We start from the raw sequence: 18,210 nt of genomic DNA, 5'->3' as shown, positions 1-18,210 counted from the left end.
TGGACTGGAAACAAGACAAAAATACTGAGTAGAAAAGCATTTTTTGCAGTGTATAAAAGCATGCATGTTACTCTAAACGAGCACTGATCAAAGCAATGACCGTGAGTACCAGAAAGGCCTCGTTGAACTCAAAGGAGCATGGGAACTGTCTCTGGAGCTGATGAACGCAGTCGAGCCACTGCAGGAACACCGGACAGCGCTCGTTCACATCGTACGCGTTCTCACCGTGACCACAGCGCTCGCCGAACTTATGACCGTAATCCAACCACTCGCTCTCGACCAGCAGCTGGAAACCCTGCGCAGACAAACACACACAGATGCAACGATTCAAAAAAGTCCCAACAGTTTTTTTATTTGTTCATAAATGTTGCTCTTTATTACTATGTATTGTTATACTGCATAAAGCAAATGATTAAATGTATTTTACTTGGTGCACTAGACATTTTGAATCTACTAGGATTAGGGATGCACGATATATCCGCCACTATATCGGTATCGGTTGATATCGGTTCATTTTTAATGTTATCGTTATCGGCCCGATAACAAAATTTGTCTGATATATTAAAGCCGATAAATAATGTATTATCTCCTTCAGCTGAGACACTTCAGATGCGCACTGTTCAACATGATGGATTTGAATTGCTTGAAATATGATTGAAATCACTTAAAAAAAAAAAGGAAAATACAGTTCAGTGCAACATGTGCAGCGCAAATCTGTCATATCGGCTACATAAAATTATCATGAGAACATTATAATTGTGTGATTGAGACATGGATTTTACTGGTGGGACTTTAGTTTTTGTAATCAGGCTCTTAAAAATTATATAAAAACTTGGATTAAGATTTATCGGCCAATATATCGGTTATCGACTTCCAAATATCAGTATCGGCCAGAATTTTTATATCGGTGGATCCCTCTACGCACCCCTTGGCAATACAATCGCCATTGACTGGTAAATTTGTTAGTTTACTCGCCAGACTGATATACTATATATATATATACACACATTTATATCAGTTCATGCATTTCTTGGGAATCGAACCCATGGTGTTGCACAAGGCTCTTTCTTAGCTATATTACCCAGTCAAACTCCCTGTTTTCAAAAATTAAACCCTAAAAAACTATTCCTCCCTTTAATATGTCCATAAAAGCAGAGAGAGCTGATATATTAAACGCCAGTATGCGCTCAGGTTACGCATGAATGTGCACTCAAATTTTACAACACTCTTTTACAAATGTTGCATGTTATTCACTGTAAAAAAAATGCTTTTCTTACTTAGTATTTTAGTCTTGTTTCCAGTCCAAATGTGTGAAAATTTATTAAATCAAGATCCATTTACTAGATGAGTAAAATGGCATAAGATATTATGTCTTGTTATCTGGGGAAATAAATCAAAATTAAGAGAGTTGTTGCTTTAAAAAAAGGCAAAATTATCTGCCGATGGGGTCAGAAAAATAATGTTAATTCAAACAGAAACAAGATTATTTTTCTGACCCCATTGGCAGATCATGTAGCTTTTTATAAGCAACAACTCTCTTAATTTTGATTTATTTCCCAAAAAAACAAGACATAATATCGTATGTCATTTTACTAATCTAGTAAATGCATTTTGATTTAAGAATGTTTACATATTTGGACTGGAAACAAGACAAAAATACTAAGTAAGAAAAGCATTTTTTGCAGAATTCTTCTATAATAAAATAAAGTGCAGTAGACCTTGATGGTCCTGTAGAAGGGGTCGAGCAGGAGTTTGGACAGAGCCACGATCTGAGGTGTGCGGTCCCAGCCGTCGGAGCAGTGCACCAGTACAGGCCTGCGGTCCCGGTCCACAGCGGTCACCACCAGCAGACACGCTTTCAGCAGCAGAGACAGATGCTGGAGCCATTTAGTGCCCTCCAGCGCCGACAGCCAGCTAACACACGCACAACACACACACACACACAGCAAATTGTATGTACTGTACCATGCACGGGAGGGGGGGGGATTTTTTGGTGGTGTAAATATATTTTTTCTGAAGCAATATTTTTATTTATTTTTATAAAGAGAATTATTACCTCTTAAATGTATGCATCATTTTTCATGTCAAATTCTTACATTTGATCAATAAATTCAGTTATAATAATAAGACACTATAGGGCTGTTACCCATCAAATTAAATAATTTGCACTGCAAAATTACAACAGCAATAAATAATGTAATGAGATTGATGTTTTAAATAAATGTTCGAATATACAAATAAAAAAAAAGCCATGAAACTAAACCGCCAATAGGTGGCGGCAAGTGACCGTCTTAATTAGTGAATCATTGAGTCATTCATACAAAAGATTCGTTCAAAACGCTGAATCATTCAGTAACTAAACACCGCGCTGCTGTTGCTTCCCTTTGGAAATATTTTCGTCGGTGAAATAGAGCAAAAACAACGCGACGTTGTTCCCAGAAATACACTACCCATTATCAATCGCTGTTTACATTGAATGTAATAAAATCACAATCATTCTTCCCTGGTTATTTTTTGTCACTAAAGTTAAGCTAGATCTCAAATTATCTTTATCTAGATCTACTCATTATCTGGCTCATCATGAACACTCACTTGACCGGATCCGAGACTTGAGCGCAGAGAGTCCGCAAACACTGGAAGCTCTTCCGGATGGAGTGGATGTTGGCCATGCCCATGAACATCACCTCACAGCTGGGATAATACTCTACAGGACACACACACACACACACACACACACACACACACACAGGATGATGTTTGAGCGAGAGATCAGGAATAAGGGTTGGGTATCGTTTGAATTTGATCGTTTCCTAATTTCGATTCCAATATGGTTTAAAAAAAAACTTAGATATCATTCACATTTAGTCTTATTGCAAATTTTTTTATTGTAGCTGAATATCATAAACACAAATCAACACTTACACAAGAAACATTTGCCTGTGGTTTAAAAATACCATAGAAAAACAACTAGCCGAACTAATATAGATGTCAAGCATTGTTAAAGACAATAAACACTCATTAATTAAAAAAATTAAAAATTAGCAAAATATACATTACAAATATAGTTTTAAAAGTTATTCAGTCAAGAACAACGAGAGATTTTTCTCTGTCTTGTGTAGTTTGGTTAGTGTTATTATAGAGACGGCAGCAGGAATATTAGGCTACTGTCACTTTAAGAGCTGCACGGATCCAATATACTGATACACACGAACACAGAGTCTCTCACACTTTAATGGTTTAAAGTCATATTGAAATGCTCACAAAGGAATGAATAATTTTACTTTTATAACAAGTATCCAATTCCTGAACTCAAGTATTGATTTTCGAGAACATGTTTTCTGCTATTAGCATCTGCTCTGCTTTACCTGGACACTCACACCCGCCTCCTTTCGCCCGATTGGCTACCGCCGCCGCGTACGAACGGGCGTCCATTATTAACAGCTTCTGAGGGGGCGTGGCATTGGGCTCCGCCTCTACGTTCCCATTGGCCGTGTGAGAATCTGATGTGAAAACAGGAAGTAAATGAGCAGCTGCGTTGATTTAGCAGGAAAAACAATCAAAGGGTTCGTACAGATCTTCTAAAATGAAATTCATTTGAGATCTCACTTATAACAAACAATATCTTTATTATCTTTTAAATTCTAAAAAAGGTAAATAGATCAATAAAAATAAACGTATAAAACAAAATGGTACAAATAATAAAGTGCAGCACATGCAATAACTGGAAACTTTAATCATTGAAAGGATAATATGACAAAGATATCGCTTTCCTTATTCAAACCCATTTATTTCCCTGAATATATGATTGACCTGAAGAATAAAAGCTGTATCATATACTTGGATATTTATAAGTAATATCACACTCATAGCCGTGTGAAGAAATGCCTCTATATCTATATCAGACAGACTGCAACATACATTTTTGTGTGAAAAGATTGTTTTATCAATATAAAAAAAAACTAAATTTACATACAATATATTGTCTTTTGAAAAGTACCTTTTCATAAATATGTCTGATTTCCAGGGTTTTCCAGCACTTAAATTCAAAAAGTAGAAGTACTTGCAATCGGACCGGAGTCGCGCTCACTCACCGGAGTCACCGAGCGAAGCTTTAGCGCGACGGTGAACGCATGAGCCGTTAGCATGAGCCGCGTTCAAGGCCGGATCCGTCGCACAGGCTTTAGCGATGGCTTGAACCAAACGCTCATCGTCAGCATTTCTCCAACCCCACCAGCTGACCTCTGGCTGCCCACATCGACCAATCACAGCGCCCGAACTCTGGTGTCTGGGTCAAAGGTTAAGATAAAGGTGAGTACTTTAACAGAGTGTGGCTCATCCAATCAGATTTCAGAGCTAAAACCACCCGTTTTATCTATATATCTTTAATTCAATTTTTTTTTTTTACTTGTTTTTTATAATATTTTTTCTTTTCTTTTTTGGTGTTTTGAGAATTTTATGATTTATAATTAATATTTATGCAATAAATATGACCCATTTCCCCCCAGTTTTTCCCCCATTGAATATAAAAGAAAATTATAAAAAAAAAATATATATATATATATATTTTTAAAGCTGTATTTCATTTTAGAGTCAAGCCTAGATCTCATGAAAGCAATTTTTGAAATGAGATGGATGCCATCTGGTGAACAAACTGAGCATTTTAAAAATGCAAAACACATAGGTAATCTGAATTTATTGGTTTGTTTATGTATAAAAGTGTGTGTGTGTGTGTGTGTGTGTGTGTGTGTGTGTGTGTGTGTGTGTGTGTGTGTGTGTGTGTGTGTGTGTGTGTGTGGATGTGTCTGTTTTACACTCTTGATGTTTTATAGACTCACCCCTTCACTGTTGTGTGCTTTTTTCTGGATCGTGACTGATTTGTAGATTGTACGCACAAAAAAACTCGGTATTTTCACATTTTTGCCAATTTGCCATTCATTTCCTATCCGGGTCCATTTGGACCCGAAGGTCCTGAGTGTGACAATTTTTTTTACAACCACTTAGATTATTCAAATCCTGTCCCCAATTTTTTTGGATGTTCATATACCAAGTACCAAAAAAGTCACCAAATTTCAGACCATTCCGATGAAGCTATGATTTAAAAAAAATAAATATTTAAATCCGTCGGGTCCATTTGGACCGAAGGACCCCAGAGGGTTAAAGCAGCTTTACAGAAAATGCATGAGTCTACATTACAATTTAGAGAGATCTGTAATCAGAGGTAACTGTCTAAGTTATGCATTTTAGAAATGTACATATACAAATAACAGTTAACTAAACATGTATATGCAAAAAATGCATTTAAACAATGTAATAATTTAAGGCAGAAACAATGTGGTCAATGAAGTAATGAATTCTTGTTTGTTAACAAATGATTATGGCAGAAAATTGTAGCATAACTCTAGACAGAAGTTACAGATACTAGTGATTTCAACATCTACATTTATAAAAGGAAAAGCCTGGTTACAGTGATGTACAACAGAAGTCTGAAAGTAGGGCCTTATGATTGATTTTTATGCATTTATTTGATTACCACTGTTTTTAATCATGAATTTGTATTAAATCAATGATCCAGAAACATGATAACAGACAACACAAAATTTCTGAAAAAATAAAACATTTCAAAGGGCCCTAATATTGTAAAAAAAAAAAAATTTGTTTACGTTTTATAAATTTAATTGATTAAACATGCTTTATAATTATGAAAATTTAAGTAAACCAATAAAATAGAATTGTATTGATTATTAATGAAATGGGAAATTAAAATGGTAAACATGGAATTTAATTAATTGTTGTTAAATTGTACAAGTTTCAGGGTTTCAGTTTATTAGCTAATTTAATTTTTTTTTTAAAACATTTATTACTAGAATTTAATGTAACCATTAAAACAAAATCCAGAAAATTTAAAATGGAAAAACAGAATTTGGGGAAAAAAATCAAACAGATTTCATTGGTCCCTATAAAAGTTTAAAAGCAGGAATGTAAAGCTCATATCTTTGTTAAAACACTTACATTAAAAGGGTCATGAAATGCATTTTTCTTTTCTTTTATAATGTTCTCTATAAGACTTTTATAAGAGTTCCACATAATGTTTTAGCATCAAAAATCTCCTAATTTAGAAATAAGCTGTTTTCTATCCTGTTTTTGACCCTCTCTTTCAAACACTCAGTTTTGCATATTAAAATAACTTTCTATGTCCCCGTTATTAGATTTCGATGTTGAAAAATATCTTGTTATATTTACCAACAATGTGAAACATTTATGCGTATTACGTGTGCTTTATAAATCTTGTGCCAAATAAAGTTTAAGCACTTGAAGTTATAGTTGACAAATGATCATTTGCGGTGTTTTGAACAGAATTATGAATGATTCGTTTGTCACGCTGTCGTTCTTATAGGTGATTAGTCACATGGTAAAAACACGGTTACTCTCACAAGTGTGTGTTGCTCCGTTACTGTCGGGTCCAGTGTTGTCGTCACTGCATCAGCTATTAAACTGTCATGTTTAAAACGAATCCGCAGTAAAAATGAAGCGATCTAACTGGAACTGTTTAAAATAAAGTCTTGTAATCCTGGTTTTGTTGCTGTAATAATCCTGTGTTTGCGTCGCTCTTGTATTTACTGCTAAATGATGTGTGTGAATCAGTGGGCGGGGCTAAAGAGGTGATGATGTAGAAGTGGGCGTCGACCTTCTTCTGCAGAGGCGGAGTTTTGACGTAATAATGTGACAAAATCCAAAATGAGTCGTTTTCTGAGCTTGGTTTCAATAAAAGCTGTTTTTGGACTAACGAGGAAGTTTTGAGTTCTGAAACTTACAGGACATTTTTATAGTACAATTACCTCTTAAATGCCAAAAAGATCGATTTCTCAATTCATGACCCCTTTAATTCTTGTGTATAAAAATTGTGTGCTCTCTGACCTGTAAAGTGTCGACATCTAAACAACTTCTGCTTACTCAATGTAACAGGATGTAAACAGTGCTTTATGGGTAGTTATGCAACTTCCTTTTCGGTCATGAAAAGAGTTGTTTTTTCTAAAGAAGTGATAAAACCAATTATTTTCATAGTCAACTAGGGTTGGGAAACGATTCCAATTCTGGAATCGAATACGTGAGGGCAGGAATCGGATACTAAAATTTTGACTCCTCTTATTGATTCCTTCGCGAGCATTTCGATATGACTTTAAACCATTCAAGCACAGCTCTTAAAGTGACAGCACTAATATTCCTGCTGCCGTCTCTATAATAACACTAATCAAACTACAAAAGACAGAGAAAATTCACTGAATTACTTTTGTAACTATATTTGTAATGTATATTTTATTTATAAAGTGTTATTTTTACATTTAATTTTACATATAAATTTTACATTTGATTAGATTCTGTACCTGAAAACCTTAAAACACTGTTTATTTCAATCGTATCTTTGTTCAGTTGTATATATTTTTTGCGATTGCTAATTATTTATTTGTTCTTTTTTTAATTACCGAGTGTTTATTGTCTTTAATAATGCTTGACATCTATATTTGTTCGGCTAGTTGTTTTTCTATGGTATTTTTAAACCACAGGCAAACGTTTCTTGTGTAAGTGTTGATTTGTGTTCATGATATTCAGCTACAATTAAATGTTTTGCAAAAAGACTAAATGTGAATGATATGTAAAGCTTTTTTTTACCTTATTGGAATCTAAATTAGGAATCGATAAGCAGAATCGTAAAATTGAAACGATACCCAACCCTATGGTCAACCCAGCTTAACCTGAACTGATCCCAGAACAGTCCTTTCACAAAATGCAAGCCGAGAAACACCTGTAAACGACAGCCGGGATCCTCTTCCAGGATCTAAACGCTGCCACGCTCTCCAGCTCCTGGTCCGAGACCGCAGCGGGAACGATGATCTGCTCTGGGTAACTGGCACAAACCCTGAGAGATCACACACACACACACACACGCACACGTCTAGTGATGAAGCAGCATGTGCGAGCGAGCGGTTGGTGTGTTTCAGGTGCGTCACCTGTAGTGTGTGTTGATGTTGGAGATTCTCCAGGCAGTGTGTGTGTCGAAGCCCATCCTCTCCAGCTCGCGCTTAAACCTTTGCTGATGTCCTCCTGCAAACACACACACATCAGGTGTGTCTGTGCTTAAAAACTCAGCTTTTACAACATGAAGCATTTCCAGTGTTGTGTGTAACTCATTACAAGTAGCTTGAGTTACGTAATCAGATTACTTTTTCAAGTAACTAGTAAAGTAACCATTACTTTTTTCTTTTTTTTTTTTGCTTTTCTTTTTTTTTTTTATAGTTTTACAGTATCAGAACCGTGGTACAGGTGTCTCATGGCAGCACATACAATCATCCATCAACTGGTAGTTAAAGGATCGAGTGAAGGGTAGAAAAAAAAAAAAAGAAAAAAAAACAGCAAGAGTGAAGAATTAAACACATTCAACAGTCATTTTCAAGAAAATTCCAGAGAGGGGACCAAATACGCCAGAAATCATTAGACCTCCGGCGTAAGTCACAAGTTAGCTTTTCTAAGGGAAGGAAAATAGCAATTTGATTCATCCACATATTAAGTAACCATTACTTTTAAAATTTACAACAAATTATCTTACTTTTTCAAATTAGTAACACAAGTTACTTTTTCACATTTATTGACTGACAGCTCTCCTGTCCTCATGTTGACACGCGTTGTGTGTGTGTGTGTGTGTGTGTGTGTGTGTGTGTGTGTGTGTGTGTGTGTGTGTGTGTGTGTGTGTGTGTGTGTGTGTGTGTGAAAACATGATGGTTATTGTAGTTAAAGACTAAATATGAGCGTGCATTTACTCATCTCACTTGCACAAAAAAAAGATTCAATATTCCTCAAAAGGAATCAAATCAGTGAAATGCAGAATCAGAATACAATGCAAACCTCCAATAACTAAATATTTTAAATAAAACATACATTTTTATGCATTTAATCTCACTTTATCGACCAAAGTCCTTCTGACCTTCGATGATTCAGTTAAACCATAAGCAAAAACAGGTGTGTCTGTGATTAAGGTTTAACATGAAACATTTCCTGATTTACAGAAATGGAAATTGTTTGTTTGTTTGTGTTTATCTTGCATCCAGCCAGACAGACGTCTTTTTTGCTCCGTTATTATAAGTTGCTTCATAAACACCTACATTGCAAAAGATTGTGTTGATAAACAGAATTACAGTGCATTTTATCCTTATTTCCAATGCATGACACAGAATTGATCTGATTTAAAATTGATACATTTTAAATTACCTGTTATTTATATACGTTTTAGTTTTCATTTTAATTTGACATGTTTTGTCATTAATTTATATATTTGTTAATTTATATATTTTCTTTTTTTTTTAAAGATGACGTCTTAGGTTTATTGATTGATTGATTGATTGCACTCAGTTTTGGTTTTAGTTTTTAATTATTTCCAGTTTGTAATTTATGGACTGCCAAAATAAGAAATAAATAAATATACAAAGACAAATTTAAAAATAAATAAATGTGCATTTATACTTTTATTTCCTTATGTATCATTGTATTTTTTCCACATTTATTTCCACATTAATTTATTTCCAAGTTTATTTATTTATATATGCATTTATTTCTAGATTTCTTTCTCCGTATGATAATGAGGGGACATTATTTATTTGTTTATTTAACATTTCTTTGTGTATTTATTTATGTGTTTATTTATTTACTATTTCGACAGCTTTGGCATTCCATAGTAATTTTAGTGCTTTAGCTTAAACTCATTTCAATTAGTCGGCAATTATTAGTCAGTAAAAACCTGTAAAAACCGCCTTGAAATGTGTGTGTACCTGCACGGCAGATCCCATCATGCAACTCTCTGTCCTCAGCGGACACACTCGCGCTGCACGAGAGGAAGGCGAAGGCGAAGAGCTCCTGTAACCGCGCCGGCGGCCGCACAACTGCGCTAATCCTCCTCAGCCAATCCTGACACTGCTCCGTCGACTGGAACTTACACCTGAACACAACAGGTTACATTTAAAGGTGCAGTGTGTAATTTTTAGCAGCATCTAGTGGTGAGGATGTGAACTGCACCCAACAGAAGTTACGGTGGCCAACAGGAAGTGATGTCATCATCTGAGACAGCAGGGAGTAGCCAGTTAAACAATGCTTCTTTACAAAGATAAATTAAGAAATTAGGTTTACTTAATTATTAAGTAAAACTATATGTTATTGTGAATATTATTGTCACTTGTTCATCATTGTGTCAGTGTTTTATTCGCAGCTTCTTTACACGAAGAACAACATAGTGACGAAACGTGTTTGTCCGTTCAGGGCCACCGTAGAAACATCTCGATGATGCGGGTTTGTGTAGACCGAAACGGCTCATTCTAAGGTAATAAATTTATATAACGGTTCATTAAGTAATGTCTTTATACACCACTGAAAACATAGTTATGTATATGATATTGCATTTCTGTCAACAGATCCTCCAACATTTTTTCGGCAACACTTGATCCATTAATACTAACACTTTATCTTCTATTCTATATTTATCAAATACGCTCTATGCACGAACGCTGCTGACGTATTTCCGGTAGGATCTCAGCCAGCGTCTTTACTTCCGCATAGCGCGAAGTGTATAGCGGCACAACTTTAATAAAATTCATTTTCTCAGAAACGGAGACAACGATTTTAGAAACTGATTCGCTAGTCGGATTTCGCACGATATGAGAGAATACTCACCCTCAAAGTTGTCGATGTAGGTCGAAATATATAATTTAAAGCCCTTCTCTTTCTTACTCTTATGTGTGACAGCTAACTGCCTCACAGTGTTGTTAACATCATTCACGTTAACCGCAGGAAGTTTTTGTAAACAGCGAGTGTAATTTGCCATTATCTCCACCTAAGGCAAACCCGGCTTCTGACGCAGCACCGGATGTAACTGGGCGGGCTGAGACAAAACGCGGAAGCGATCGTGCATAGAGCCTATTTAAAAAAAATACATGCAGTTAGATTAAACTGGGAAGGGTCACAGCACTTGCATATTGTTGTCCTATTGTTAGTTTAACTGCATCTATTGTTCTCATTTGCAAGTCGTTTGCCGTTTTCATAATATGATGCGGGAGTACTTCTAGTAAAATCTAGGCTTATTATTTTATTTATTTATTTTAATTTTAACATTTTAAAATGGTATGAGACTTTTTGACTTTTGCTAATCTTGCTATACTTCATACTTCAGTGCAATAAAAATGCTAAGATTTTATAATATTCATTATCATTTTGTAATAAATCTATAAAAGGGAGTGGAAATGGCAAATGGGTGGTCCTCTGCAGCCATCTACTGGTTATATTGGTAATTTTTATGTCATGTTAATGTTAAAAGTGGGATTGTATAGCCCCAGGTGACAGAAATACTCCACTAAATCATGGCACATTTTCCATGTTATCTCCCTAGTGAAAATGTTCAATGTAGATCTTCTTTAAAGCAATTTTTACTGCACAAATGCAGAGATAAAAAATATATATATATATAGTGTTGAAAAATATATTTCACGCACATATTGCCAATCTAGACAATTACACTAAGTAATATAAAGTTTGTCTATATACTTAATGAATATTAGCTGGTTATTTAAAATTATTAAAAATTAATTCAATATTCAAGGATTGACTTGATAGGTAGTACCTTCTGTATTGTTCATGCCTAAGCTAATATACAAACAATATATTAAATATATATATATTTAAATCATACCCTCATTGGGGGCTGAGCCCCCATAATATTGAAATCCTAGAATCACCCCTGATGTTGTTCATCATCGGTGTCTGATGCCCCTCCCCCTCCACTATATAAATAAAGCTGCAAAAGTCGAGTGCATAAAATGTCCAACATTTCACACTTCGTTTTTTCAGTTAATTAAGTGCATCTTGCAGGTTTTTTTAAAGTGGATTTTTTCCATTTCAGAATTTTCACACTACTCAACTATTTATAATACAAAACGGCATAGAATAGTGCATAAGTATGTGTACTGGGACGCGCTTTTGCTTTCTAACGCATTATTTTGCTCGATTCATCAGTGCACATAATTCCAAAGAAAAAAAAGTTACTGTCTACCTCACAATGCCACCACTGAGGATATTGTGCACATATAATGTGCAGCGCTGTTACACAAACGTACCTGATAACCTTGCAGTCTTTGCAGGTGAGGTGCAGTTGTGTCAGATCCCGACACTCCACACTTTCAATCAGCTGCAGTGGGACCTGATGTGTTTACAGAAAGACAACAAAAACATCACAATTGTGTCTTTTAGGCTTCGAGTGTAACACATGTTGTTTCAGAGTGCGATCCAAACAAGTGTACTCCATGACAAAGATTGTATCAGTCACTGAGTATGTATATATTGAATAATCCTTAAATGTTTGTTAAAGGTGCAGTAAGCGATTTCTGATAAACGCTGTTGACAGTGACAGTGGATGACATGATGGGGAGGAGAGAGTGAGCCAATTAGCAGTAGGGGGCGTGTCCACTCATAATAGGGGAGGAGAGAGTGAGCCAATCAGCAGTAGGGGGCGTGTCCACTCATGATGGGTAAGGAGAGAGTGAGTGAGCCAATCAGCAGTAGGGGATGTATCCACTCATGATGGGGGAGGAGAGAGTGAACCAATCAGCAGTAGGGGGCGTGTCCACTCATGATGGGGGAGGAGAGAGTGAACCAATCAGCAGTAGGGCGTGTGTCCACTCATGATGGGGGAGGAGAGAGAGTGAACCAATCAGCAGTAGGGGGTGTGTCCACTCATGATGGGGGAGGGGAGAGAGTGAGCCAATTAGCAGTAGGGGGCGTGTCCACTCATGATGGGGGAGGAGAGAGTGAGCCAATCAGCAGTAGGGGCGTGTCTACTCATGATGGGGGAGGAGAGAGAGTGAACCAATAAGCAGTAGGGGGTGTGGCCACTCATGATGGGGGAGGAGAGAGAGTGAACCAATCAGCAGTAGGGGGCGTGTCCACTCATGATGGGGGAGGAGAGAGTGAGCCAATCAGCAGTAGGGGCGTGTCTACTCATGATGGGGGAGGAGAGAGAGTGAACCAATCAGCAGTAGGGGGTGTGGCCACTCATGATGGGGGAGGAGAGAGTGAGCCAATCAGCAGTAGGGGGCGTGTCCACTCATGATGGGGGAGGAGAGAGAGTGAACCAATCAGCAGTAGGGGGCGTGTCCACTCATGATGGGGAAGGAGAGAGTGAGCCAATCAGCAGTAGGGGGCATGTCCACTCATAATAGGGGAGGAGAGAGTGAGCAAATCAGCAGTAGGGGGCGTGTCCACTCATGATGGGGAAGGAGAGAGTGAGTGAGCCAATCAGCAGTAGGGGGCGTGTCCACTCATGATGGGTAAGGAGAGAGTGAGTGAGCCAATCAGCAGTAGGGGATGTATCCACTCATGATGGGGAGTAGAGAGTGAGTGAGCCAATCAGCAGTAGGGGGCGTGTCCACTCATGATGGGGAGGAGAGAGAGTGAGCAAGAGGGAGATTTGAAGAAAGACTGTAAAAAGAGAGATGGCTGAGAGACATTACAAAAAAGGAATATGAGAAGGGTTATGATCAGGCAAGAGTTTTAGGACCCGTGTTAATATTAGTAAAGCCTTCCAGTGCTGGAGAGACCTGAGCAGGAAGGCCTGAAATCAGACGCCTTGTTTCTGCTCCATATGTGAGTAACATTGGTTTTGATGTTTCACAGAATCAAGATACTGTTTTTATAATGTTAGCTGTAGTAACAGGACAGTTTTGAGTGTCGTTGTTTGTCTGGAGCTGCTTGCGACTAACAACCAGCTCTTGCTTGTAGACACTCTTGTGTACTGTATGTTTTCGTTCGTATATTCATCATCTTCGCTTTATTTTTCACTAAGCATTATTTTGCTTTGCTCCAGCTACGATAAAGGGACGTCCACTTTTGCATTGCGTGTTCGTGCATTTGAAGGGAGGGGTTTTTGTTTTGGTTGATTTCAAATATCAACAATGATATTTGATTTCTCAGAAATTGCTTACTGCACCTTTAATTTCGTTAAATAAAATCAGTGCAGAGATAGACTCCGCCCACACACTCTTCTGATTGGCTGTGAGCTGTGATTGATATTGTTGCATCTGCCATACAGAGACAAATTGAAATCTTTTGATTGAGATATTGTCGTTCACGCACGTATCTTCTGCACATCACTAGAGTCTGAGGTCTGAGATCTCGGCACAGATGTTCAGGTGTCGTTGTGTATGAGAGAAACACTTACACTGATGGCGTTCTCCTGGAGCTTGATGTGAAGGCGGTAACTGGTTAAGGCAATGACAGATTCCTCTGCCCTCCCGACATGTTCCACACACTCGCCGTGCAGCAGCGGGAACACGACCTGCCATTACATATACCATTACTAGGGCCCTAATATATATATATATTACAAAAACTTTCTATTTCAGATAAATGCTGTTCTTTTAAACCTTCTATTCATCAAAGAATCCTGAAAAAACTTTACACAACTTTTTTCAACATTGATAATAATCATCATTTCTTGATCATCAAATCATCATATTATACTGATTTCGGAAGGATCATGTGACAATGTGAGTAATGATGCTGATAATTCAGCTTTGATCACAATAATAAATTACAGTTTAAAATATATTCAAACAGAAAACAGTTATTTTAAATTGTAATAATATTTCACAATATTGCTGTTTCTTTTCTATTTTTAATTAAATAAATGTGTATATATATATATATATATATGATTGTACATGCATGCTTGTGTATATTTATATGCTTGTAATACAAATTTATAATCAAAAAAGCTGGTAATCAAATGAATGCATAAAACGTATTAACAACAAGATTAATGAGTCTTTAAAAAATGTATCATATGAAATTTGAATAATTAATTTTTTTCCCAAACAAAGTGCTGCTGCACAATAGAGAATTAAAACAAATTTGGATACTGTTATATTTAAAAAAAAAAAACATGTATCAATATTGTGTATTATTAATATATCACTAGACATAAATTCTAATGTACAACAGTTACATATTTCTGTCAATGTCAAACTGAACATTATGCGAACTTAATATTTCAATAGCAGCCTTTTTGCACATTAATATTCGTAGACTGTGTGAAACCATTAATCGCATCCAAAATAAAAGTTTGTTTACACAATATGTGTGTATTGTGTATAATTATTTTGTGTGTATATATATATACAAATACACACACGTACATGTATACATTTAAGAAATATTTCTATGTATATACTGTATATATATAATTTATATAAATATCAATATTTGATGCATAAATAACCAATTTTTCTTAAATATATACATGCATGTGTGTGTATTTATATATACAAAATAATTATACACAGTTCACACACAAATATATTATGTGAACACAAACTTTTATTTTGGATGCGATTATTTGTTGCACATCACTAATGGATTCTGTCCTCGTTTTCTGCATATGAACTTCTCAAATGAACAATCAAAAGATTCTGTGACTCTCAGAACTAAAGGAGAGAAGTGGGACAGATAGTGTTGTTCCCGAAGCGCTGTGATACCTGTCGGTCCTCTGGTACGGGGCGCTCGTGGGCCGGACTCTGCTGCGCCTCTTCAACCTTCACAACACAAGCATCGTATATGAACAGAGTCATCAGTGATCTGAGAGATGTAAATGAGGGTTAGAGGTCTCACCATGGCCCCGGGACTGCTGGGTAAAACCGATCCGCAGGCCACAGACGACCTGAGAGACGGTAGATCATCTGCACTTATTAAATAGTTCTCATTTCAGCCGTCAATAAAAGCACAGTACTGTAATATATATAAACACAGTAATGGATGCAATTAAAAAAAAAGGGCCATCCCTAAAGATATCCCTCCCTCCACTTCACAAACAACGACATAATCAATTAAACATTTCATAATCAATGAGTCGTTTGGCTGTTACTTAATCATGCTGATGGTTTTTAAAGCGGATCAATACAGGGACCGCATTAGATGAGACTGAACCTATAGATCGTATGGATTTACCCTATAGACACACTAGTGTAAATATTAACCTCAAAAACAATAAGAAATGATATTTTTTTTATTTTTTAAAAGAGGATAACACGGTGTAGGCGACACCGATTTTTGTCGTTGTTCTCTGTACTGACAGCACTCCAAATTTACAACAAAAAAATGAGCTCAATGTTAAAATTGACCGGAGTTCTCCTTTAATAACGGCAATATTTCTTATGTTCAGAAAAGGATTTAAATGTGAAATAAAACTGAATGAAAGCATTAGTGGTTAAAAGTATATAAATGCTCATTTTGTTATAATTGTGCGCTGGTTTGTCTAGATCAGACTCTTATTCCTCGGCTGGATCGTGTCGAGACTTTGAAGCTGCGCTGAAACTCACATTCGGACTCCATTGAAGTCACTATATGGAGAAAATCCTGGAGTGTTTTCTTTAAAACCCTTCATTTCTTTTCCACTGAAGAAAGAAAGACGTGAACATCTTGGATGACGTGGAGGAGAGTGTTCAGAATTATGAAGTGAACTACTCCTCTAACTCATCCGCAAATCTTACTCTATACCACACACACACACACACACACACACACATGCACTAACATGCACACATTCCAGGCAATGCATTTCTGACACGTGAGGTTACAGTGAAGGACTACAGACCTGGATCTGAATCTGGTTCTGGATCTGGATCTGGATCTGGATCTGAATCTGGTTCTGGATCTGAATCTGGATCTGGATCTGGATCTCTGCGTGTGGAGCAGACGCTCAAAGAAAGAAAGAAAGGCTGCAAGAGATCATAACACATATATACACAAACTTGGAAAATGCAAATTACACTATGATATACATAGTGCAACATATTTACACAATGATATAAGGTGCAACAATAATCGGTTTTTGTTATTGTAGCAAACTAGTTATTTTTTTCTCAAGGCATTGCATACTCTCTCACATACTATTTGTGAGAGAAAAAAACAAAGGAAAAGGAAGCAGAATAAAGTGCATAGATACCGACCTGAACCACAGTAATGAGGAAGCTTCAAAACATCATCCATTATTCTCAAATAGAATATAATAGATTAAATAAATAAATATAACAGCTTATTAATGAGTGCCAGGAGTAATAGCTATGTGACCTTATATAACCAGATCAAAATACATAGTCCAACCAATAATAAACAGGAGGGTGTATTAAAAAGGAAACCGGTTTTGCATCACGAGCTCTTGAAGGGCAGCGTTACAGTTAAACTCACTGATCCAATGCTATTAGATGGAAATGAACACCGATCAAAGAAAGGTTATGCAAACAAAAAGGCTTGTTATGCTGTTATACTAACCGGGAATATCTGTAAGCCATTATGACAGATATGTTATCATGCTTTTCAACCCTGCATTAGTGGTTTAGTGAGACTGGCACTATTGCAGGAGTGTCTAATCTCAAATGCCAAATCAAAAAATCAATTTGCAAAGGTAGGTCAGATAAAAGCATATACATACACTTCTTTATTATGTGTTTTGCAACAGTATACATGCCAGCTGTTGATTCTAGTGCAGATCAAACCTAGTGAGCAGCCTATATAGACAGCAGTGAGATGTCAACTAAGACTCTGAACAAGTCGATGATGCCTGAAAGTGTAGTTTACCAGTATACAGTGTAGATATGTGCACTAGATATGCTAGTTTGACAATCATTAAACTGACAGCTCGACCAGTACAACTGATTAAACAGCTCCTGTGTGCATGTTACTTAGTGTTAAATATATATGTCTGTCGTTATATCTCAATTAGAGAGTGTGCTGCTGTTGTTGTAGTTGTTGTTGTCGTTTTTGTTTGTTGTTGTTTTTGTGGAGGGCGGAACCGTCATCCCGGCACCGAAACCGGTCAATCTGCAAACCCTACAATCGCCAAAAACTCACCTGCTTTGCAAGTTAGTCGCAGAAGATGCGCATTTTTGCGGTTAAACCGGAGAAAAACCAGAAAAGAGACGATAAACAGAATGTAAACATTGAGTGTAATCCGCTCTACACCGCCATGACGTTCGTCTCAGCTGAGCTGCAAGTCACGTGAGGCCACGACGTCGTGACGCAATCACAACGTCATTCGTATATAATTTACATTTTATTTAATTAAATGTATTTGTTAAGAAAGAATTGTTAATATTAATAGCAACTACTAATAAATGATACATATGT

General features: G+C 36.6%; 1 protein-coding gene across 7 annotated transcripts in view; it reads right to left on the bottom strand.

Annotated features, from left to right (window-relative positions):
• Positions 1-18,089, bottom strand: part of LOC143731315 (phosphatidylinositol-3,5-bisphosphate 3-phosphatase MTMR3) — a 33,606-nt gene extending 15,517 nt beyond the window's left edge. For 5 of the 7 annotated variants that reach the window (XR_013200739.1, XM_077222159.1, XM_077222164.1 and 2 more), the window contains exons 1-14: positions 17,935-18,083; positions 16,679-16,802; positions 15,697-15,745; positions 15,564-15,620; positions 14,249-14,365; positions 12,150-12,232; positions 9,819-9,985; positions 8,007-8,100; positions 7,802-7,915; positions 4,092-4,285; positions 3,366-3,500; positions 2,593-2,704; positions 1,719-1,914; positions 110-295 (exon numbers count right to left, since the gene is read on the bottom strand). Coding sequence is in view for 6 of the 7 variants with exons in the window: in XM_077222159.1 (XP_077078274.1) it covers positions 110-295; positions 1,719-1,914; positions 2,593-2,704; positions 3,366-3,500; positions 4,092-4,285; positions 7,802-7,915; positions 8,007-8,100; positions 9,819-9,985; positions 12,150-12,232; positions 14,249-14,365; positions 15,564-15,620; positions 15,697-15,699 (1,458 nt within the window). In the remaining variant the exon portion in view is untranslated. Of the gene's footprint in view, positions 1-109; positions 296-1,718; positions 1,915-2,592; positions 2,705-3,365; positions 3,501-4,091; positions 4,286-7,801; positions 7,916-8,006; positions 8,101-9,818; positions 9,986-12,149; positions 12,233-14,248; positions 14,366-15,563; positions 15,621-15,696; positions 15,749-16,678; positions 16,803-17,934 lie in introns of all 7 variants that reach the window. The other 2 variants (XM_077222173.1, XM_077222204.1) reach the window with 2 other exon arrangements.
• Between the last annotated feature and the right edge of the window lie 121 nt (positions 18,090-18,210).

The sequence above is a fragment of the Siphateles boraxobius genome, unplaced genomic scaffold (assembly GCF_051911475.1).
Source record: "Siphateles boraxobius isolate OS27281-9 unplaced genomic scaffold, OSU_SipBor_1 120, whole genome shotgun sequence".
NCBI lineage: Eukaryota > Metazoa > Chordata > Actinopteri > Cypriniformes > Leuciscidae > Siphateles > Siphateles boraxobius.
Note: the sequence above shows the minus strand (reverse complement) of the source record. Positions and strands in the feature narration are given on the sequence as shown.